Here is a 23,816-nt window from a genome sequence, read left to right on the forward strand (position 1 = left end):
GCTGGTTAGAACAAGAATTCATATTTTATCACCATTTCTATCTATAAGGCCAAGGTAAAATTAGACGTGACATTCGTAACGTCATTACAAATACGGAACATCTGAAATCTTGCAATGCGTAAACAAAATTAAATCTGCCTTGTAAGGTCACACTAAGGACAGATCTATAGAGCAGTCATTTGATGTCGCGATGTCGGTTGTAAAAATATCGCTAGAGAGAGTACTAACTACTACTCTACTGTGTACGCCATGAACACACGGAATTTCACTGTTCCCCAGAATATTTTGAAAGGGGTATGTAATATGTGATTGTGTGGTCTTTGGTGGTTACTTTTGTACCGTCTCTGACTATAGTACAGTTTACTTACATGCATGTATTCAAGGTACTAGCTTCCAAGACATAACTCAGGAACTCGTCACGTATAAAAACACTATACTGTGGTCGACAATGTCCTTATTACCTAGTGCTATAAATTCGATGATTTCATAAATGTGTAATGTGTATATACGGAAGTCGGGTCAATTCATCACGCAAAGCAGACCTACACCCAAACCACCTGTAGATAGACCTCAAGCAATAGGTTTTGTCACCTATTTTGACAAATTCTTGAAGCCGTTCACGTGTGTGGACGTAATATCAATACACATTTGACCAGCCTGTCTTCGGATCCGAGAACGGCCCAAATACAGTCTTATACACATCCCTGCATACACTGATATGAAGGCTACAGCGGAAGTGACGAAGCCCGAAATCATTTTGTGAATTTTACTAGCAAGTTGAGACGTCGTCACACACGGAAAGTCACTATCCTTTCCTTTCCTTTGCAGATCCTGTATCGTCGGAAATGTTTGTAAATTTGCACAATTTTCTCTCTGATTAACTTTCGATCCCTAAATGACACCATAACCATAGTCAAGATCATCATGGCGCGACATTTTGAATTTCTCTTTTCCCTAATTCTCCATGTTTCATACCAATCAGCAGCCAAATATGTTCCTCACAGGAAACAAAGCATTGATGTTTGATTATGGTTATGATAATATATCGTTCAAATATTCAATTACAAAACTAAACAAAACAGCGATTTAATAATACTAGTATAGTATACCATCACTTGAAATACTTTCAAGGCTTACTTTAAAACTTATCTTGCTGAAACCGGGTATAATGTCACATTTTGTTTCACGATAAAATTTCGTTCAGAGTCTGGTTTTACAGGATATAATATTATATATGTATGTCTACTTACTTTCATAGCGACTGCGATAATCCATGGTTGCGTTTCTTCAATATTAACAGTTGTTGGTCACACGTCAAACACGATAATGGCAGTGTGACTTTCTTAATGGGAACAGGGTTATCTACTCTGACGGACTATGGCCTTCTGGTTTGAACTTGACCTCTTGTTGTTTCGTCCTTTATCTCCACCAGCTCACAACAAATGAACTCAACATGGCCGTAAAAATGAGTGTTTCACTTTGTGTCAACAATCTGTGTTATTTGAGTTAATATATAACCAATGGGAGGGGTACCAATTTCCATAAACAGTATTTACCTGTGACGAAAGCCGGCTGTTCAAAGCACTGATTGCCCTCCCTTTCTTGAAGATATAGTGATATTTAAACTCATTCACACCTTACACATGTATCATTTATCCGGGTTTGATAAGAAAGAGTAAATCTACGCGATAGCGACCTCACATAGATATTTCTACTACACAGATAGTTTTAGATATGGTATTTGCAGTCTGAAATGGTCCTTTGAATGTCATACGACCAGAAACGGATGACTGCGCCCTCAATGTACGTATCAACACAACTTTTGTTTTTCTGATTACGCCAGACCACATCCGAGTCTTGATTCCTACAAACCAACTTGACATAATTGCTCAAAATACATATCGTATGGATATCAATATGAAACACATAGGAGCAAATAATATCTAAGGGGTTATAATTTTGTGAATCTTGCAGTGATTCCTCTCGTAAAACGTACAGTTAGTACACATCTTAATGTTAATGTGGGACACGTACGGAATATCGTTCTTTCATAAAGTTTAATCATTAATCTCGATTCAACTCTAAAACAAACTGAAATGTTGACATACTGGTAGACCGACACATTCATTTGTAAATACAAAATGAAAAAAAAAATAAAAGAAACATATATCAAATTTTTGCACCATCACGAAATATATTACCAGTAATATGCCAGGTTTGATCCTGTCCTCTCACAGAAGAAATACACCTCGGAAAACATTGCGAAATTGCATATACATTCTGGAACAAAAAATACTATCAAATCGCTGTCATGGCCATCATAACTGTGTATCTTTATAGATTTTCACGGCTGTGTCAACAAGACCGTAACTATGAGACGATAAATTTCATGGTATTTCAAAACTTATTTTAATATGCATGGTCTTTACTGCGTACCGTTCTTACTTGTATAAAATGTTATGTCTTTCATAAGCCTACATGTAGACTCCAAGAACTAGCGTTCCCACTTTATATGCTATACTAACTGATATTTTGATTTATAGATAGCGAAATTCAAAATCAAAATGTCACTTCAAGGATAGCAAGTAGATTGGTAGCGCTATTATGATATACAAACTATCTACCAAGGAACGACATAAGTGATCTGATCACTCTCGTTCCTTCTGGAGAAACATGGTTACCTTCTTTATCATTACGGTCTATGCAAACCGTCGTCGCCTTTAAAACTCTGTAATGGAGTGATTCTGACCATGACAACACCTGTCGAGTTTATAATAAAATGGGTTGGATCGTCCAATCCAATGGAACAAATGTCCTTGTGTAAAAATACGTCTCGAAGATGATACTTCTGAAAGTGACCACGCACACCGATTTCTTTTAGCGTTGTAGTAAAATTAAACGGTACGTCGTCAGTTCTTTTGCTGAGAAGTACACTTGCATAGCTATTATTGGCGAGTGGTCTGGTCCAAACTTCTATAGAATCTCTCTGTAATAGATAAGACCAGTTGTACAAGAACTTCAAAAAGAAGAAGAGAACAGTGGCGTGTATTGTGGTAGCAACATCGGTTGAATTACATCTTCCGAGTAATTACTGACCGAACAATTACTAGCAATAATGCCCCGTTCTTTCTCGTGAGTTGTACGGCAAAAGCTGACGGACCTGACCGAGACTCACGATTGAGCGTTTGTTTTTTCTTCAAATTGTTGCTGTTATTCATTTTTGTGGAGGGAGTTGCCTTGTATATAAATAATCATTATGTAGGCATACTGTTCATCTTGATTATCATTATGGAGATGCTAAAATGAAAACTCGCGACAGTCAAACCTCGACAGTATTCGTCAGACGTGAATGTATAATGTGTGAAGTTACTAAATACGGGGGGCGGTTACGTGGTGTATTACTAGAGTTTAGACAGCGCCCTCACCTGTGTGATTCTTCTTCCCATCTTACCAAGTGGATCTTGGTCGATAGCAATCACTTCCTTATTGAGTAGAATCTCTTTATGTTGATCACTGATTGATCTCAGATCTGTTGACATTAACAACGGAGCAGCAAAGATTGACCACATTGCCATCTGGGCTTTTGATTGGTCATAGCTGAGGCCAAAGTTACCAATGACGAGCTAGAATGAAACATTATCACAATTAGAAAATATTATACCTGTCACAGTAACAGTATATGGATTGAACCATAGACCCTACCATTCACCCTTTGGTCTATCATTGAACTTGGTCATAATGCCATTCATTTATATTTATTTTAATTAATTAATTCGTTCCTTCATGCGTTCCTTCGTTCATCCATCCATCCATCCATCCATCCACCCACCCACCCACCCACCCGTTCGTTCGTTCGTTCGTTCGTTCGTTCGTTCGTTCGTTCGTTCGTTCGTTCGTTCGTTCGTTCGTTCATTCATTCATTCATTCATTCATTCATTCATTCATTCATTCATTCATTCATTCATTCATTCATTCATTCATTCATTCATTCATTCATTCATTCATTCATTCATTCATTCATTCACAAATCCATCGACCAATTGTATGATTTCATGTTCTCCATAGACTTACCATGTCTGGATCATTCCATTGTCCTGGTCCTGATACAGGTATCAGAGTATCCTGTTCATTGCCAAAGAAATTAATGATGCTCACAATACTATCCCAGGAATCTTGTACATCGTCGAATGTGCGCCATAGATTACAATTTTCGGCAACAGCTGTGTAATTTGGCTAAAGATGTAAAGATATGTAAACTTTGAATCTAGAAATTATCCCACGACACATCCCATCCCTCCCTTACCCAGTCCCCATCTCACCCTATTCACGTGACTATAGTCTGTTACAAATAACCTATTTCTTTGTCATGTACGTGTACATATGTACACACACGCACGCACACACGCACGCACACACACACGCACGCACACACACACACACACACACACACACACACACACACACACACACACACACACACACACACACACACACACACATTGGCACGCCATAATTTCACTATTGTGACTTCATACTGTAAAAGAATGTAATCCACCTGTTCCTCATTAAATTCATATACAGGCAGCTAATGCAATATTTTATTTGCGTTTAAATTGAATACCATTGTGTCCTATAGAAAGATTCCTCTATCATGACAGAGTTAGTCACTCACAGTAAAAACAGTTTTTGTCTGAACACTCTTGTTGTTTTATCATTGCTGTTATTCACTTATCTATATTTTACCATAGACCCTCCACCCTTGGTGGAGGGTCTATGGTGGAGGGTCTATGATTTTACGTAACTGCATTTTGCGACGGCATTATGAAGCGACCACTACGATAACACTTTCAGTCTATTCCTCACCTTCTTGAGTATTAACACTTGATACCAAGGCCATTCACATGAATAGACAATTGGTCTACCAGTTTTGTTGAGGGCTGCTGTCATTTCTGGATAGCCTTTATCCATCATTGTTGGAAGTGAAAAACAGCCATCAAATTTGAGATAGTCAACACCCCATTCGGCAAAAGTCTTAGCGTCAGTTTCGATGTGTCCAAGACTACCAGGATAACCACCACACGTTAAGACACCATAGTCTTCGTAGATACCAAACTTTATCCCTTTGGTATGAGCCTAATTAAGATAATACCGAAAATATGTCACAAGAACTCAATGTTTCTTCACTAAAAGCACTGATAAAGACGTGTATTCTAACGTTTTCGCATCATGATTTCTCCTATTTTTATTAGCAAGGCTTAAATTTAGCATACGGTGTTAACACCCTCTGAGTCGGATTTGTAACAAACGGGTGACAATACGGATAGAGAGAGTATTATATTTATCACTTTTCGTTCAATTTGACTGATTTGCCTTATTATGTCAATAACAGGAGTTTAACTTAAAGTTGGTTTTTTATTTGAACTTGGAAGAACTTTTGAAAGAAATTAGTTCTTAGAAGTAACATACATCAGTTCTTATGTGTACAGGTACGTGTACAAATCGATCTTTCACGCAATGAATTATTTCATTGTGAATAAAACAAATACATGGATATCTAGCAAAAAGCAAAATACCGAGTATTCATAAAAATACTACCGTGTTTCTGCGTTATAGCTTTTTTGGAATATAGCGATAATAGTGTCATTGAAAATATATCCCAAACCAAATCATAGACGCCGTATGACAACTCAGACTAAGATACTTATAAAATAAAACTTACATAGTCTACCAATGCCTTTATACCGTTGGGAAATCTCGTCGTATTTGCATACAGGCTTCCTGATTGGTCTCTGACATGTGACATCCAACAGTCATCCATATTTACATATTCATATCCAGCATCTTTGAAGCCATCAGATACCATGTGATCAATTGTGTCTTTAAATAACTTCTCACTTTCAAGTATAAAGCATGGAATGGAAATACGATTAAAAATCACACAAAAGTCATCGTAGACTCGCATAAAGAAACAGCGCCCCCTAACGATTTCATCATTTCTCTGCCACAGTGTTTCAAATGTAAATATCCACATTCATACATTCCTACGTAATAAAATTCTGACTAAAACATTAATTATCAATGGTTCCCTTGCATATTTAAAGCAAGGCAACGACAGTTTGTTCGCTGTGAATATGAGGCTTGGTGATGGGAGACAAAGGAAAACGGAAAGTTCATTGACCAATGAAGAGTTCAAAGTTCAATGGTGCAAGCAGTGGTGACCTTAGTCATTCCGTTCATGCTGTTGATGTTGTCTAAATATATACATAAATATCTATGTAAGTGGTATAAATGCATTCCTTCTGAGGTAAATAAATAGTTCCACGCAGTGTGTGGATAGGGAACTTTACCAGCGCCCCAGACGAGACGATTTCATCATTTGGTAGGGATCTATCTACCCAATGATTGCAACATTAACTCACCGAAATGTTCGTGTTCGTTCAATACTTTATATAGAGTGTTATTTTGGTCTGAGAATAGTCTGAACTCACCTTATACAGTTATTAGGATCATTATCACAGTCTGTATTACATCGAAACCTTTCCCATGCATTCCAACCCATAGGAGGTGTTCTAACGAGGCCATTGTCCAAGCACCCAACATTCGTAAGATTGTTCACCGAAAGGTAAACGACAAACATGAAAATCGTGTTTCGCATTATGCTTGTGTGTGTTCATCAATAACAAGCCGTGCTACTTTGCCCATTGTATTGTAGTCCAACGGGCGAAGGGCGTATCAAACAGACACCTGGGAAATTGCCCTCTTGCAGAGCAGAGCTGAGACGGGGAGAACGATAAAAGCTTCATCGAAAGTTTAAAGAGATGAACGTTGGTGGCGCCCTCATGCAGAATGAACTTTGACAGACACCTGTTGATCTTGACCACACACTTCTGTAATTTATTCGATAAGGTTTCAAAAACATCCAACAAAAACACTATAAAGCCCTCCCTAAATCAAGGATTCATCTAATGTCAACTGTCTTGGTGGGTGACAACAGAAGACGTGGGAGTAAATTAATCATTTCAAAGCTTGTTTAGGTTGCAATAGTACAAATATCACAGCTGTCATGACGTCATCAGAACGCAGAGAATTTTATTTTCTATTATGTTTTTGAAATTCTATGTTTATATAAACACATGCTAGTACAATTCTGTATTTCTCCATAATTCCCCAATCGATACATTTTTTGTTAAAAAAACGATGATGGTTATCAAACAACAGTATTACCGATGTTACCATGAGAATACCTAACATGACGTCACAACTTTAGCTAAAGTTATGAATGAAATGAAATGTCAAGAGACGAGGAGAGAGGATAACGTTAAGACCGAAAACATGGTCAAATTTATATTATATCCATAAGTATGTATTGTAGCAAGCTCAGTATCAGACGTAATAATAATAGCCTATTTCATTCACATTCAGACGTTGTTCCTTTCACTTTCTATCTAACCAATATTTCGATATAGTTAATTCAGTTGAGTTGAAATGTTGTCAGTTTATTGTTGTTCCCATTCGCTGTGACTTGAATAGTAGTTATACAATTTACATCTTCATCTGCAAGCACTATTACCCCCACCAACCCCAACCCCCACCCTCCCCCGCCCCTCCCCGGCTTTAAGAGGGCGACGCCTTGACCATAACCACACCAGTGGAGTTGATGTTGAAATGTAGTGAATCGTCCAAGCGAAACGAACCAAGATCCTGGTGTGAAAACAGATCTCTGAGGGCGTACTCCTGAAAGTGGCCGCCAATGCCGATCTCAGTCAGAGTTGTTGTGAAATTGACAGATTTGCCGTCGTTTTTCTTGTTGAAAAGTACACTAGCGTAACCATTATTGACCAGGGGTCTCGTCCACACATCTACTGAATCTCGCTGTGAAGGAAAATCAACCAAACTTTAAATTCTTATTTTTTCTCAAGAAGATACAAGGGCAAGCCATTACATGTAATTTCCGTCGAGCAAATTAAAGTTGTACTATCTAGATCTGTAACTGGAGTATTATTTCTTTCAATCAAACAACCAACAATTGTTAGAATGTCAATAATATATTAGACACAATCATCGTACATGGCAATTAGGGGTCGATTGTATCCATAAGGTGTAAAGCAACAGATTGAAACCGTGATTTCATTAGGGTGGTGACTTTGGGTACGGATCGAAAAAATCAATCTTATGGGGTTTATTTTATCATACTATATGTACAGCTGAACAAGTGTGTTTACCCATTGGTGATTCAATACTATTCAGAGAGTATGATATCATAAGTAAGTTATTATATCTACAAACAAATCAGTTGCAAATTCAAAACGTTTCAGTTGCAGCATCATCGTATTAGACAGCGCCCTCACCTGTATGATTCTTCTTCCCATCTTACCAAGTGGATCTTGGTCAATCGCAATCACTTCCTTATTGAGTAGAATCTCTTTATGTTGATCACTGATTGATCTCAGATCTGTTGACATTAACAACGGAGCAGCAAAGATTGACCACATTGCCATCTGGGCTTTTGATTGGTCGTACGTCAACCCAGAGTTACCTATAACAAGCTACATACATAGATCGTGCTGAAAAATATTACACATAATTGGAAATATAGATTTCTCGTTTTTTCAGGCCTACAATACAGGTATGTAGATACAAACCGACTCTTAACATTACAACACATTAACAATCATTTCTATTTCAATAAAATCCCACAAAGTAACTGACGAATATCAATTCATCGAACGGGTACAAAATACTCTTTCGTTTGGATAATTGTATTTTACCCTAACCCAACAACAACACATTGGAAAGTGGCCTACCATGTCTGGATCATTCCATTTTCCTGGTCCTGCGGCGGTGATCAACGTATCCTGTTCTTTTCCATAGAAATCAATGATACTAAGGATACTTTTCCATGAATCCTGAACGTCGTCGTAATTCCGCCATAGGTTACAATTTTTACCGATTAAGGTGTAATTGGGCTGGTAAGTGAAATATATGTACTTTAGCATGGAATGTACATTACAAGTGAGGTAAAACACAACAATGTCTGAATGGTCATTAAAATATGACAAACCATAACAACGATAGGAAATATTTAACATGCCTTACACTAGCATATTACGTCAAAGATTCTTCATGAATTGTGAAAGGATTGGTTTTGATCTATATATAGTTTTGTTGACCAATTTTATGAAATGAGTGTTCTTTCTAAAACACACTGAGTCGTTCTATTATTATATTTCTTATACCTTGACTTTACGTAACTATGTATTGTTAACCCCCCTCTCTGTCTCTCTGTCTCTCTCTCCCTCCCTCCCCCCTCTCTGTCTCTCCCTCCCTCCCTCTCTCTCCCCCTCTCCCATCTCTTTCATTCTCTCTCTGTCTCTCTCTCATTCTCTCTCTCTCTCATTCTCTCTCGGTGTCTCTCTCTCATTCTCTCTCTCTGTCTCTCTGTCTCTCTCACTCTGTCTCTCTCTCTCTCTCTCTCACTCTGTCTCTCTGTCTCTCTCTCTCTCTCTCTCTCTCTCTCTCTCTCTCTCTCTCTCTCTCTCTCTCTCTCTCTCTCTCTCTCTCTCTCTCTCTCTCTCTCTCTCTCTCTCTCCCTATCGTCTCGGTCTTTCCGCCATCCCATGTATGCCATACCTTTAAGATACCCCGTTGGTACAGTGGCCATTCACACGAGAATACGATTGGTCTATCAGTTTTATTGAGCGCCCTAGTCATTTCTGGATAACCTCTGTCCATCATAAATGGAAGAGCATTGCATCCGTCAAATTTGAGATAGTCAACACCCCAGTTAGCAAAGGTGTTGGCGTCAGTTTCGATGTGTCCAAGACTACCAGGATAACCAGCACATGTCTTTAGACCGTAGTCTTCATATATACCAAATTTCACGCCTTTAGAATGAGCCTACAGTTAAAAACAATTAATATGTTTTCGTTTTACTACCTCATCCATATAATTGCTGTTGTTGAGAAAACATGAAACCGGGTATTAGAAGACACCACTTGTAACAGTTCGAACGTTGCAATACAAGCTATCTCATACACGCGCGCGCACGCACGCACGCACACACACACACACACACACACACACACAAACACGTACACACATACATATACATACACATACACACACACACACACACACACACACACACACACACACACACACACAATGTACTCGTGTTCCTCATCAAATTCAAAATATAAATCACCCATGTTCCCATACTTACATAGTCTACCAATGCCTTTATACCGTTGGGAAATCTCGTCGTATTTGCATACAGTCTTCCTGATTTGTCTCTGACATGTGACATCCAACAGTCATCCATATTTACATATTCATATCCAGCATCTTTGAAGCCATCAGACACCATGTGGTCAATTGTGTCTTTGAATAACTTCTCACTTTTAAATTAGAAGGAAAACAGTCTAATCAGTTTTATAAGTTAGAATGGCGCAGTAAGATTATTATCATAGTTTGGGCAGGTTTGAAATGTGACATAGTGACTATCATTGAATGAACAAACATGGATGTTTCCACCTACTGGTATTTCATTGTCTGTAAATCAAGGATGTTTTTTCCAGATACGACTAGATTATTATATTGTTTTGTCACAGAGAATTGATAATTAGAATCACAGTTCGACGAATAGCTGAACGATAAAATAATTGATCAAATATGAACCATGGAACAATTCCTACTGATTATATGAGTATTGTAATTCGATGGGAGATTATATGCCAAATGCAAAGATGAAAAGTTCTCGTGGTTTAACTAGTCATCGTCCGATGAAACGCAATTTTTATTCTATAAAACTCCTTTCACCTGAACTCGGAAATAGCAATTGACACATCACAGCGTACTAAAGGCAGAAATATTAAATGAGTATGATAGGGAGGCCAGAGCCTGACGGGACTTTTTAATCCAATAAATTAACTCTCTTCAATTTTGCTTTGGAAAAATTTCAGAACGCTGGAGTAACCTATTTTGACTCAAACTTGTTATACCTTGTTTAGTTTTACATTTTTATTCACCGTCATATGCACTGCCTAACATAGGAGCTGAAGCTGGTACGGACTTTAGACATGTGATATGGGTTCTCTGTGATAAAGTCGACAACAAATTCAAACTTACCCAATACAATTGTCAGGGTCTTTGGCACAATCTATATTGCACCTGAATCTCTCCCAATCATTCCAGCCCATAGGAGGCGTCCTTGCCAAACCGTTGTCGAGGCAATAAACTTGTATCAACAGACACGTTAAAATCAATCCTAGAAGTACGAACTTCATATTGGAAGCTGTGAGGTGTGTAGTCACAGCGTGAATATGTGAACGAACTGTGGACTACACGTAGAACAACGCCCACTACGACCATGTATGAAATTCCCAGGGTATCAAACGATAGAGTCAAATCTTGTCATAGATATTTCAGAATAGGCATATTGCATTGCAATCTGATTAAAATACGATGTAGATGTTGGCTAATCGTTCATTGCTATTTTACCTTCGTTATTTTGCCTGAATTGACCTTCTTGGTACATGTTTACATTTTTTAGCCTGATCGCCTCCTCTACAATCTGATTAAAATCCGATGTAGATGTGTGTCTCAGTGAGCAGAAATTCGTTTGCATGGGCGCGTGTTCAGATGTAGAGGAGGCTAAAACTTGGATTGTTTTGTATGTACCAATATCTACTAGCGCCACTGTATTCGAATATCCATGTACTGTGCGCCCTCATCGATCACAGAGGGCTAACCTTTCGTTGACGTGTTAATGCCAAGCCCGGGCATACGTGTCCCTGGTATGGCTGGATCAACGTCAAATAATCGATATTAGATATTTAAATTTAAATAATTTCATGTTAGTGGGTTGATCTAATTTAGTCATCGTCCAACAACCCTGTTTTCACTTTCAAAATCGCAGTATTTCTGCAATAACAAAGTATATAAATCTACCAAACAATTTTTAAAATCAACTATAAATCCTAAATTTTTGGACCAAATATGCATATCATCAATCCAATCACTTTTACATGAACATTCCCCAATTAGATATCCAAAGTAGCTTCTTCTCAGTGGTGTGGTTTTTGGTTGAACTGGACTTATATACATGTACATACATGCACACACACACACACACACACACACACACACACGGTACATACACATACATACACACCACACACACACACACACATACGGTACATACACATACATACACACCACACACACACGGTACATACACATACATACACACCACAAACACACACACACATCATGACTATAACACTACTGAAGCTTTAGTTCAGTATTGCTTCATATCAGAAGAAATACCAAATAAAATGAGTATGCTATATACAAACCAATTTTTAATCATAGTCCCCAAAGTCTCATAAATATTTCATATTTCCAATTATTCAGACTTATCAATGTTGATCTGAGTTGAAAAAAAAAGAAGAAATTCCATCACATTTGAATCCTGTGTGGTTAAGCTGATGATAGCATAGCTGAGTTTAGAAAAAGCTAGTCTAGTCAACTAAACACACATTATTCTTTAAGAATCATATGCCATCTGTTTACTAAATGTATATTACAACATTACAGGAGTTGATAAGATAAAGAACACCTCCGCACATTATTTATCAAGTGCCATTCCAATAATAAAAAAGTTAAAACAATTACATCCAGCTAATTACATATTTACAAATATTTGTTTGTTTTATCTGAACTTTGATACCCTGTAGAACAAGAATGAAAACAGCCAATCAGAAACCTATAGTATGTTTTGCAAAAATCACCCAATAGTAGGCTAGACTGTCAGATATGTTGTGTTGCTCAATTCTAACCAGTGTTCTCCTACAGTTCAGATCATTTGGTAGTCTGAGCTATAAGTGAGTACTAGTTAAAAGGGTAGTCTAGAGACTAGAGAGTGGGCTCGTTTTTATTGATCTCATCTCTCTTGTCCACGAGAGATCATAGAAAATGAGCCTGTATGTATAGTTTCTAGACTATTGAAAGGCCTACACAACACAACATATACTACAGGCTAACAGTGGGTCAACATACAAGACAAGTCAGTCACCATATGAAGTAAAAGCCATTACTTGGAAATTGATTGATATTTCAGTATTTATTGTGACCTCATCATGGTAAAACAATTATTCAACATTGCCTTTTTTTTACTTCCTCTACAAAGATGTCCCCAACAGAACTCTCTCTCTCTATGTAGCACAGAGTCATATGTCTTGGTGTTACTATCTCAAGAAGCTTTCCTAGCCCAGAGACTTGTCTTGGTGTTACTATCTCTAGGCCAGGGACCTCACATGGTGTTACGATTTCTAGCCCAGGGACTTGTCTTGGTGTTACTATCTCTAGCCCAGAGACTTGTCTTGGTGTTACTATCTCTAGGCCAGGGACCTCACATGGTGTTACTATCTGTAGCCCAGAGACTTGTCTAAGTGTTACTATCTACTACCTCTAGGCCAGGGACCCCTCGTGATGTTACTATCTCTAGGCCAGAGATTTGTCTTGGTGTTACTAACTCTAGAAGCTCTGTACACACCAAGACAAGTCTCTGGGCTATTCCCCTATGCTAATATAGGGTATACATACACTGTACCAACAAACCTTGTGAAAACTTTACTATGATTTTATAAACATATGGCAACTGAATTAATTAATCTACCTTCCATTTGATGAAGAAAACAGAATGGTAATTGTACATTTGTACTGATGTATTATTATTGCCATAATCTTGTTAGCGTACATTCTACCTTTACTGGTAAAAAGATGTTTTCTATCATTACATGACAATTTACAGAACAGTGATGCATTCAATGTACTTCTATGCTTTAAATATTACATGTATTATAGTACAAAAACTCAGCATTTTGTAGAGACCACTCTTTTTGCATGGGTGAGGGTAGACTTATTGATTCATCATGATGGATTATTCTCATCACTTGCTACATACGATTGTAAGAAAGTAATAAGGGATTTGGGTGCGGAATATGCCATACGATATGCCATATGGTTGTGGAATATGCCATACTCTATATCACATGGTTGTGGAATATGCCATACTTTATGTCACATGGTTGTGGAATATGCCATACTTTATATCACATGGTTGTGGAATGTCATATTATATATCACATGGTTGTAGAATATGCCATACTATATATCACATGGTTGTGGAATATGCCATACTAAATATCTCATGGTTGTGAAATATGCCATACTTAATATCAAATGGTTGTAGAATATGCCATACTATATATCACATGGTTGTGGAATATGTCATAATATGCCATACTTAATATCACATGGTTGTGGAATACGCCATACTATCACATGGTTGGAGAATATGCCATACTATATATCACATGGTTGTGGAATATGCCATACTATATATCACATGGCTGTAACATATACCATCCAATATATCACATGGTTGTGGAATATGCTATACTATATATCACATGGTTGTAGCATATGCCATACCATATATTACATGGTTGTGGAATATGCCATACTTAATAGCAAATGGTTGTAATTAACACTAGGTGATGACACAAGTAACTGGGGAACTGTTATACTGCAGAAGAAAGTAACAGTAAGACTTGGTGATGACATAATATGTTTAGCAAAATGTCATACAGTATAAACAAAACATTAGTCAAAGAAAACAAGTAGTGTGTGTATAAAACTGAAACCTCAGATCATGTAAAGAAATAAACAAATAAAAGAAGACATGTTGGTGTGATAAATGATTCATATCCACCTGTCTAATGATAAGATTTGTAAATATCTACCATAATGCACTTGTTGAGAAAAGAGATTGATTTTACAATAACAAATATATTACACCTGGTTTAACAAAGTAACTTGACACAAATTATAAATATCATTATGTAAATGCATCTTGTTTTCAAGTGGATTTTTGATATAACAGCCAAGTCAGCAAAATTAAGTATCAAATTAAAATGGAAGCGCTAACAAGAACACAATTTCTTATCCATAAATGTTAGTGTTGTCCATATTATGAGAATAGAATGAGAATGACATAAATAACCAAGCTATATTACTACCTTGTAATATATTTAGTTCAATATTCTATATGACGGTATTCCATAAAATAACCTATCAACAAAAACGCAACCATAAATCTTTATGTTAAACAAGCCCCATAGATTTATCATTTGTACACTTCTGTAATCACTCAGGTTACAGTTACACTCCTGTAAACAGACACATAGATTTATCATGTGTACACTTCTGTAATCACTCAGGTTACCTTTACACTCCTGTAAACAGACACATAGATTTATCATGTGTACACTTCTGTTATCATTCAGGTTACAGTTACACTCCTGTAAACAGACACATAGATTTATCATGTGTACACTTCTGTAATCACTCAGGTTACCTTTACACTCCTGTAAACAGACACATAGATTTATCACGTGTACAATTCTGTAATCACTCAGGTTACTGTTACACTCCTGTAAACAGACACATAGATTTATCATGTGTACAATTCTGTAATCACTCAGGTTACAGTTACACTCCGATAAACAGACACATAGATTTATCACGTGTACAATTCTGTAATCACTCAGGTTACTGTTACACTCCTGTAAACAGACACATAGATTTATCATGTGTACAATTCTGTAATCATTCAGGTTACAGTTACACTCCTGTAAACAGACACATAGATTTATCACGTGTACAATTCTGTAATCATTCAGGTTACAGTTACACTCCTGTAAACAGGCACATAGATTTATCATGTGTACAATTCTGTAATCACTCAGGTTACCGTTACACTCCTGTAAACAGACACATAGATTTATCATGTGTACAATTCTGTAATCACTCAGGTTACAGTTACACTCCGATAAACAGACACATAGATTTATAATGTGTACACTTCTGTAATCATAGTACTGGTACCCTGTAAGGCTTGTCACTAAAATACTATACAAATGGGGAATGGAGATTGAAACATCTTTTTTCATCATGTTAGAAAAGTTGACAAGTTGCTCAGCAAAAGAAGACACTGATAAAAAAAAATGGCATGCAAAGTGTACAAAATGGAATGACTGCATACCATAACAATGACTGTATTACCTATCATATACATTCCTTTACATGTTATAACACTGTATATTACAATGTTTATATATGAGTTTCAAATTCCAATACAGGCATATTAACCAAAATAATTCTGTAAGCAAGCAATGCAATGTTGTCAGAATGACTAAACACTGTGTTCCTTTGTCAGCGTATTTTTATTACAAAATATGATGTTAGTCCCCAGCAAACGACTAAAAACTAGCTTTATTAACTGTACCCTACTCTTTCTAGTAAACATCGTCTGTAGTGGTACAGAAAGGGCAAGGGGGGTAGGTGGAGCACCTCGTATTCTTTAAGTTACCAACTGCAAAGACTTGAGCATTAAAAAGAACTCCTTTCTAGGACCAGTTCAAGTTGGCAAGTTAAGTCTCTATGAAATATATCACTTAGAAAACTTTACATGGAATACGTTTGCGGATAGCATGAAAAATAACACTGCATCAGATTTAGGTGCATTCAGAGGTTCGAGTCTCAGTAACTTCACTAGCATTTTATCTCATGCTAGGGGGTCAAAACAGAACAAGAAGGCTGACTTATGCTCAGTACCTGTAATAGTATTTTATCTCATGCTAGGGGGTCAAAACAGAACAAGAAGGTTGACTTATGCTCAGTACCTGTAATAGCATTTTATCTCATGCTAGGGGGACAAAATAGAACAAGAAGGCTGACTTATGCTCAGTACCTGTAATAGTATTTTATCTCATGCTAGGGGGTCAAAACAGAACAAGAAGGTTGACTTATGCTCAGTACCTGTAATAGCATTTTATCTCATGCTAGGGGGTCAAAATAGAACAAGAAGGTTGACTTATTCTTATGCCTTAGTAGTAATGCATGTGTAGCACAAGGAGCAGAAGTCATTGTGTTCACCAATAAATCGAGTAGTTGTTACTTTTATGACACACCTAGGTGGTAGAATTCTACTTACGGGACTGAGAATTCCAAGTCTATGAGATCTTGCACATGGAATTTGAAAGTTTAACATGGAATAATTTGTTGTGTTTTGTAGTTAGTTAGCATTCCGATAACACTGCATACTAACTAAGGTATGTTCATGGCTCCACTATGAAAACTACTAATCATTGTCTACAAGTATAGAGCAATGGTTACAAACATTTCAGATGTACTATATTGCAGAGTAAGTTCATATATCTAAGTCAGTCAACATACTATGTACGTTTTGAACCACAATATTTCCCTGTGTATTGTATCTAAATATTACAGCTGTGTATAATACACATATATGCTAGTTCCTCTTTGAAGCCAGGTTGCCCTGGATCTATTTTGTTAGTGTCAAATACTACTCTAGTATGTACTCCAAACAGTTTAATCCTGGTACCAAGGAAATTGCTGACTGGTAACAGAGTTTAGAATCTACTGCAAAAGTGAAAGTAAAAGTATTAATACCCACTTTAACATTATGTGGTTTGCTTTGATATTTTTATCCTGATTTAGCTTGTATTATTTATATGACAAACTGATAGAAATAAATATTGTTAACCTGATTGAATAAAAAATACACACATGACTTTAACACATGAACACAGAATACACTGTATGAACTGAGCTGTGTCAAAAATGTGCTCTGTGACCGATAAAGAATTGTCTGAGTTTACAACATGTAAATATGTGACAAAGTTGATATATCGCACGGTATCTTTTCATTTCAAACTAAACATCATTGCTCTTGATTTTGTCTTTTCTTTGAAGCATGTTGAACAATAAAAGTCTGTGTCTGCAGTACCATAAAAAGCACAACCTGAATTCACATTTTTGCACTTTTTGGCCACTGAATTTCTGTAGATTCCTTGCCCTCCTGTGTTAGTCCAACTACTTGATGCACTTACAGCCTTAGGTTGACCTTTGACCTGACTTGGAGTAAGGTCATCACTGAGTGCTTGGATTGCATCGGAGTCTTTATACAACTTTGTGTTGGATGTTAGAATAGCAGGATTTCCACCCCCTTTGTGACCATCAGTGACAGTACCAGATTTATGAGTTTTACTCCCCGTTGTCACACAATTCTCTTGAAGACCCCGTGACTGGACGCCATTGTATGAAGGAACGTTTTCTGGTGCACTGTGCCTCTTTTCGAGTGCTTTCTGTGTAATGAGTTGTGTTCCTAGCCTTGATTCTTCATCAGCTTTGGGTTGGTTGTATGAATTTGATCTACCTGGACCCATGTGTTCAGCAGCCTTTCTGTGTTTTGTGTAACAGTTTGAACATAGGTAGTTAGTTTCCTCCGTAGCGTACATATCACATTTGGGCGTCATACATTTAGAAGTCTTTACTCTGGGATCAATGGCTCTTCTCTGTCCATTTCCTTGTTGACGTCTTAACTCCTTCTCTTTGAAGAACCTCTCCTCTGCTTTCTTTAAGTAATTAATAACCATTTCTTCCCGAATTGGTTGTCTTTTATTGCTTAGTTTTGCTGCGACAATGAAGTTTTCATTTCTGAAATCGTCAACAGTCTGTACTCTCTTCTCTTTGGGTTTCTCAGTAGAGCTACCAGACAGACTGCTGTGACCACTACTTGAACCGTCATCACTGGAATCAGAATACTTCTTTTTCGGATTCTTCTTCTTTGTTGCAAATACCTTTTTCAAGGTTGTAAAAGGGCCTGACTTTTGTTTCTGGTCCTTTCCATTTCCAACTTTTTTTGGTTTATCCAGACAGTCATAAGATCCGTTTGTAGATTTATTTTCATCAGATTTATTACTTCCAGTTTCTAATTTCTCCATGGTTTCCTTTTTCTGTGACTCGGCTTGATCTGTAAAGCTGACAGGTACCATTATAACATCCAGGTAACCATTCACGAGTTGTATCTTCTTCTCATCTGACAATGCTAATTGTTTTACTTTCTCAGCATTTTCCCGGTCTTTTTCCCATCTCCACTGTGCTCCTGGATCCACAGCAAAGTGAAGTGGTAAGAGTTGACGTTCACCATCTGTCAGTGGTATAACAACTGTATGGGGGTTATGGATAAAAAAGTTAATTAATCATTTGATAACTAATGTTGTATATTTAACTAATGTTGTCAAATATTTCCATTTAATAATGCTAAAAATTATTAAATATCATTTCCCCTAATTGTCCCTCACTCAGCCGAAGAAAACACATGACCTAAGGGGCCCTGTCACTATGAGTCAAAAGATGTATTGTGAGGTCAGGAGTATTTTCCAACTGAGTTATGAAAAATATTGGGGATTAATATACTTTTACATAAAAGTCTGTAAGCATAATTTATGTAAAATCAGGATAAATAATACAAATTTTGATCATTTTGACTTCTACTTTTAGTACCACAGAACAATGATATAGATATGTATTGTCATGTCATAGAACGACCAGGGTTTGCAAATCTTTTTGTTCAAATGCATTGAACTTGGCTTTTGTGGGGTATCATACAAGGTATTGGAAGTGTCAACTATGCAAGGAGTCACAGTATCTCATTTAACACCTGTCCTGGAAATCTGTAATAAGTTGATTTGTCTAATTACAAATCAGTCTTTAATTTTGATAACAATACAACATCATAACATGTCATGTTTCATAAATCATATATATATCATATATGCATCATGTTTGTATCATACATGTATCATGCATGTATCATGCATGTATCATGTATGTATCATATATACATGTATATCATGCATGCATCATGTACATTATATGTATCATGCATGTATCATGTATATATCATGCATGTATAATATATGCATCATGTATCATGTATGTATCATGTCTGCATCATGTATGTGAGTAAAATGCAACAACTATGTTAAGTTGTTCTCACCTTTTGCTTTCCTACTCTCATCTTCATCTGGGTCAGCTGTGTCATTTTCCATAGCTACAAGGGCTGAGAAATGGGCTGCGTCATAAGTGAGCACGAGCGGTGACCTTTGACAGTCATTTTCTTTACATTCTAAAGGTAGGTAAATCCCCCCGAATGGTATGGGAGCAAATGGCTCACCATTTGAATCTCTTAAGACTGTGTCAGCCACAACAATGATAGGTCGTCGTAATACATGTGCCAGCACAAAAACATGGAACTCTTCTAAACTCTCCCAAGTAGCGTTTTCTTCCTCTGGAGTATCAACTTTGACTGTGGGATTCTCAGACACGGACGATAACGAACTACAATGAAGATACAAACACATTCACATATTACACAAATCAGTTACGTTGTGTATTTCATGAAATCAGTGTGGTAGAACAGAGTGGAATATCATGGGTCAGTGATTTCTACTCGTGGTAGTACAGTTGGTAGTGTTCAGATAATGTTCGGAAAGTCTCAAGTTAAGGTTTGAGTATCAGCCAAGCCAACTTTTTGCCTTTTTGAGCAACACCATTTACCACATCAGCAAGAAATGTTTCTCTTGTCTTGAAAATAAACTACACAACACAAGGTATAGAGGAACTTGGCTTGTATATGTCATGAAATATGCAAAGTGGGTAATACTGTTCAGCTGTATATTAACCAATTTAACTGTTCACCTCTATCTGCTCTACATGTATCTCAGACTGTAAAATATGCTGCGTCATTCTGCCCTCACCAGCCTCCTCACTGGAGGGGTTGACTGATATGTGAGGGCACCCTGTCACAGCATATCTTACAGACACCTGTAATTAGTTCACTAACACTAGGCATTAGAACTCTTGACTTCAGTTGTACAGTATTTTGCACCAGTTCTTACCCCATACTTTGTAAGGTACTCTTCCTTCTACCTCTGGGTTGAACATTTGCTAACTTTAATAAGTTATCCCACTCTTGCTCCCATTCAGCCTCACTGTACATCAGACCAGACTATGTGAAGAAGTAATATGGTATAAAATTCAACAGTTTAATACCCATTAATTAGGCAGACTTGAATATTTGTCAAAACTGAAGAACACTGGTCATAATGTATGTATCATAGCTCTATTCAATCTTGGATAAATGATGGGAACTGTGGAGTTAGGGATTCATAGGGATCCTAGAATGCAACAGATTTTTGAACAGAGTCAAACTGTTATGAAATTGAAATGTTAAACTTGCATTTGCAACTTTTAAGAAAATTAATATTTATATAAAGTTTTGAATGTGAACTCAATTTGTTGGAGATTTGTCATGGTGACAGAAACTATAATAAACTGAGGCATCCATGATTAATTGAAATAGCAAGTCTATGGAATTGTTTTCCATGTATCACATTGGGATTACTTTTGGTCTTGAGGTTGTGTTGCTCACTTCTGATACAGTGATTTATAAGCATTCTCACATACTACACCACAAAATGAGAAACTCACACATACATGTAAAGAAGACCTACATGAGGTCTAGATCTATCACACTTTCAGGCAAGACAAATTATTATAATTTATTTTTTTGAATTCATAACATTTTTTTAGGCTTATTTACAAAGATACAGCTCTTTTCATGAATGGAAATTACTTTTGAAGTCGAAAAGAAACTTAAGGACTTTGTCTAATACGGACAAATCAAAATATCTAGAACATACTACTATAAATTTTGAACTTTTATAGAGTATAACAAATATAAAGACAGTACATGATTGTAAATAAGTCAACTTCCTTCTTACCTCTTTATTCAACTGTGTTTGATAATACCGCCATCTCCTCTTCAAGGATTCCATTTTACTTCCTGATGACATCATAGCATATAACGCTTTACGTAAAGTTAATAGTCTGTCATGGAAGCCCCATAAACCTGAAACACATAAACACAAATTGCTCACCTCTAGAGACTAGTTTGAATTCATAATCCATGTCAAATACTGCCACAACGATATTCATGGACATGAATATTTCACTCACAGAGTTATTTAGCAGAGGGTTATTCACCCGGGTAATGTCAAATACAGATTTTACCTTTAAATGCCTACTCTGCATATAAATAGGAGTTGGAATAACTCATGACACTCATCTATACACTACACGTACATGACTTTGTGGAACACACTCACAGAGCTCTTAGAGAGTGCCTATGAAACTGTCAGTTTAGACAGTATTACAGATTTTTTATCTCCTAATGTTGGACTATGGTATTATCAATGCACAGGATAGAAATATGTCTGTATTTTTGAAAATAGTTGCATTTTGGGAGCTGTATTTGTGAAAATGTTGGCTTGATACACATTGGAAGTGTTGAGATACTGATCCAGGATTGAAAAATAGTAGTTAAACACTACTGAGAAATAAAGACAGCTTGGTCTGAGATGACACTGTTTTCTTTATTTCTGGAAAGTACGGTTACATTTACATTTTAGACTTATTTTTAGCAAAGATCAAATTATTTGAAAACAGATGCCCAACTCATACACTGTATTGCTATTCATACAAAACAAAGTTTGTATTCCATACCATATCCACACTACACTTTACATGGCATTGCTCAAAATACACTTCCTAATAGAAACCCACCAGGAAATGTCACAATGTACAACACACACTATTTCTGTGTATTATGCACATTGTACATACTAGAGTGAAACTAATAATTGCTTTTCAAGGTTTTTAAAACCTGGGATTTTGTCTGTTGCCAAGGATGATTTCAATATGAAGTAATGCTATAGTTAGACTTAGGGCAGTAGTCAAAAGGTCCATAGCTTGTAGTAAATAAAAGGGAGTGCAAAAGTAATAAGTAATACAGTTCTTATCAATCAGGATAATCCTTGATGTTTTGAAATTAATATTTTTTGACTAAACGGCATAGGTAAGATAATCGTAGGCTGTATGTCCTATGAATACCTATGTACTGAAAAATAGACCAATCTACCATGAAGTTCAAAACTAAACGGTAAAGTACACAGAGAGATCTAAGAATCACACACACCAAAAAGAATACATAAACGTGTCCTGAATGATAGCATTGGCTTTAATAGTTACATATAGATGATATGGAATGACACTGGGATTAAAACACATAAGTTAATAAATTAATTTTTATTTACCTAGTGATGCTGCATGTAGGAGGCAGTTTCCATCCCCAGTTGTTGCCATGGGCCAAAGTCTCTCACAAGTACCTAACTGTGCCCACCAGTTCAAACGTCCTATGGAAAGAGACAGACCTATGTTAGGATATGATATCTGGCTTGATAATGTCATCCACCAGATAGCCAGGTCTCTTGGCTATGACACCTTCAAACCTACAATATTGAACACATATTGCCTGGCCATGAGGGCTATAGCACCCGTTTATTACACCCGAGGGACTGTGAGTTACCAGAATCACATGCTATTTCCCAAGGCCAAAGGCCAAGGGAAATAGCATGTTATTCTGGTAACTCACAGCTATCAACATGCTGTACTGTACCTGCTTGTTGGCTATACTGTACCTGCTTGTTGGCTATTACTGTACCTGCTTGTTGGCTATTACTGTACCTCCTTGTTGGCTACACTGTACCTCCTTGTTGGCTATCAACATGCTGTACTGTACCTGCTTGTTGGCTACACTGTACCTGCTTGTTGGCTATCAACATGTTGTACTGTACCTCCTTGTTGGCTACACTGTACCTGCTTGTTGGCTATCACTGCACCTGCTTGTCGGCTATCAATATGTTGTACTGTACCTGCTTGTTGGCTATACTGTACCTGCTTGTTGGCTATCAACATGTTGTACTGTACCTGCTTGTTGGCTACACTGTACCTGCTTGTTGGCTATCACTGCACCTGCTTGTTAG

The 23,816-nt window shown here is 37.0% G+C and overlaps 4 protein-coding genes across 4 annotated transcripts in view; all 4 read right to left on the reverse strand.

Moving 5' to 3' along the window:
- The window catches only part of LOC144443667 (neuronal membrane glycoprotein M6-b-like), a 6,143-nt gene extending 4,637 nt beyond the window's left edge, over nucleotides 1–1,506 (reverse strand). Inside the window, exon 1 of the mRNA XM_078133208.1 lies at nucleotides 1,251–1,506. Within this exon, the coding sequence (XP_077989334.1) occupies nucleotides 1,251–1,275 (25 nt within the window). The 5' untranslated portion in view covers nucleotides 1,276–1,506. The remainder of the gene's footprint in view (nucleotides 1–1,250) is intronic.
- Nucleotides 1,507–2,692: 1,186 nt separating this feature from the next.
- Nucleotides 2,693–6,655, reverse strand: LOC144443138 (alpha-N-acetylgalactosaminidase-like). The gene is made up of 6 exons (XM_078132507.1): nucleotides 6,489–6,655; nucleotides 5,720–5,894; nucleotides 4,864–5,133; nucleotides 4,072–4,233; nucleotides 3,426–3,623; nucleotides 2,693–2,986 (listed from the first exon to the last, which is right to left on the reverse strand). The coding sequence occupies exons 1-6, from the start codon at nucleotides 6,653–6,655 to the stop codon at nucleotides 2,693–2,695; spliced, it is 1,266 nt and encodes a 421-aa protein (XP_077988633.1).
- A 959-nt stretch (nucleotides 6,656–7,614) lies between these two features.
- On the reverse strand, nucleotides 7,615–11,285 carry LOC144443550 (alpha-N-acetylgalactosaminidase-like). The gene is made up of 6 exons (XM_078133077.1): nucleotides 11,128–11,285; nucleotides 10,223–10,397; nucleotides 9,631–9,897; nucleotides 8,805–8,966; nucleotides 8,349–8,546; nucleotides 7,615–7,872 (listed from the first exon to the last, which is right to left on the reverse strand). Exons 1-6 carry the CDS (start codon nucleotides 11,283–11,285, stop codon nucleotides 7,615–7,617), a joined length of 1,218 nt encoding a protein of 405 aa, XP_077989203.1.
- Nucleotides 11,286–15,682: 4,397 nt separating this feature from the next.
- LOC144443237 (OTU domain-containing protein 7B-like) overlaps nucleotides 15,683–23,816 on the reverse strand; it is a 39,258-nt gene continuing 31,124 nt past the window's right edge. The window contains exons 5-9 of the mRNA XM_078132657.1: nucleotides 23,088–23,186; nucleotides 21,717–21,844; nucleotides 20,832–20,941; nucleotides 19,931–20,271; nucleotides 15,683–19,096 (exon numbers count right to left, since the gene is read on the reverse strand). Coding sequence (XP_077988783.1) covers nucleotides 17,793–19,096; nucleotides 19,931–20,271; nucleotides 20,832–20,941; nucleotides 21,717–21,844; nucleotides 23,088–23,186 — 1,982 coding nt within the window. The 3' untranslated portion in view covers nucleotides 15,683–17,792. The remainder of the gene's footprint in view (nucleotides 19,097–19,930; nucleotides 20,272–20,831; nucleotides 20,942–21,716; nucleotides 21,845–23,087; nucleotides 23,187–23,816) is intronic.

This window comes from Glandiceps talaboti, chromosome 12 (genome assembly GCF_964340395.1).
Source record: "Glandiceps talaboti chromosome 12, keGlaTala1.1, whole genome shotgun sequence".
In the NCBI taxonomy this organism is placed as follows: domain Eukaryota; kingdom Metazoa; phylum Hemichordata; class Enteropneusta; family Spengelidae; genus Glandiceps; species Glandiceps talaboti.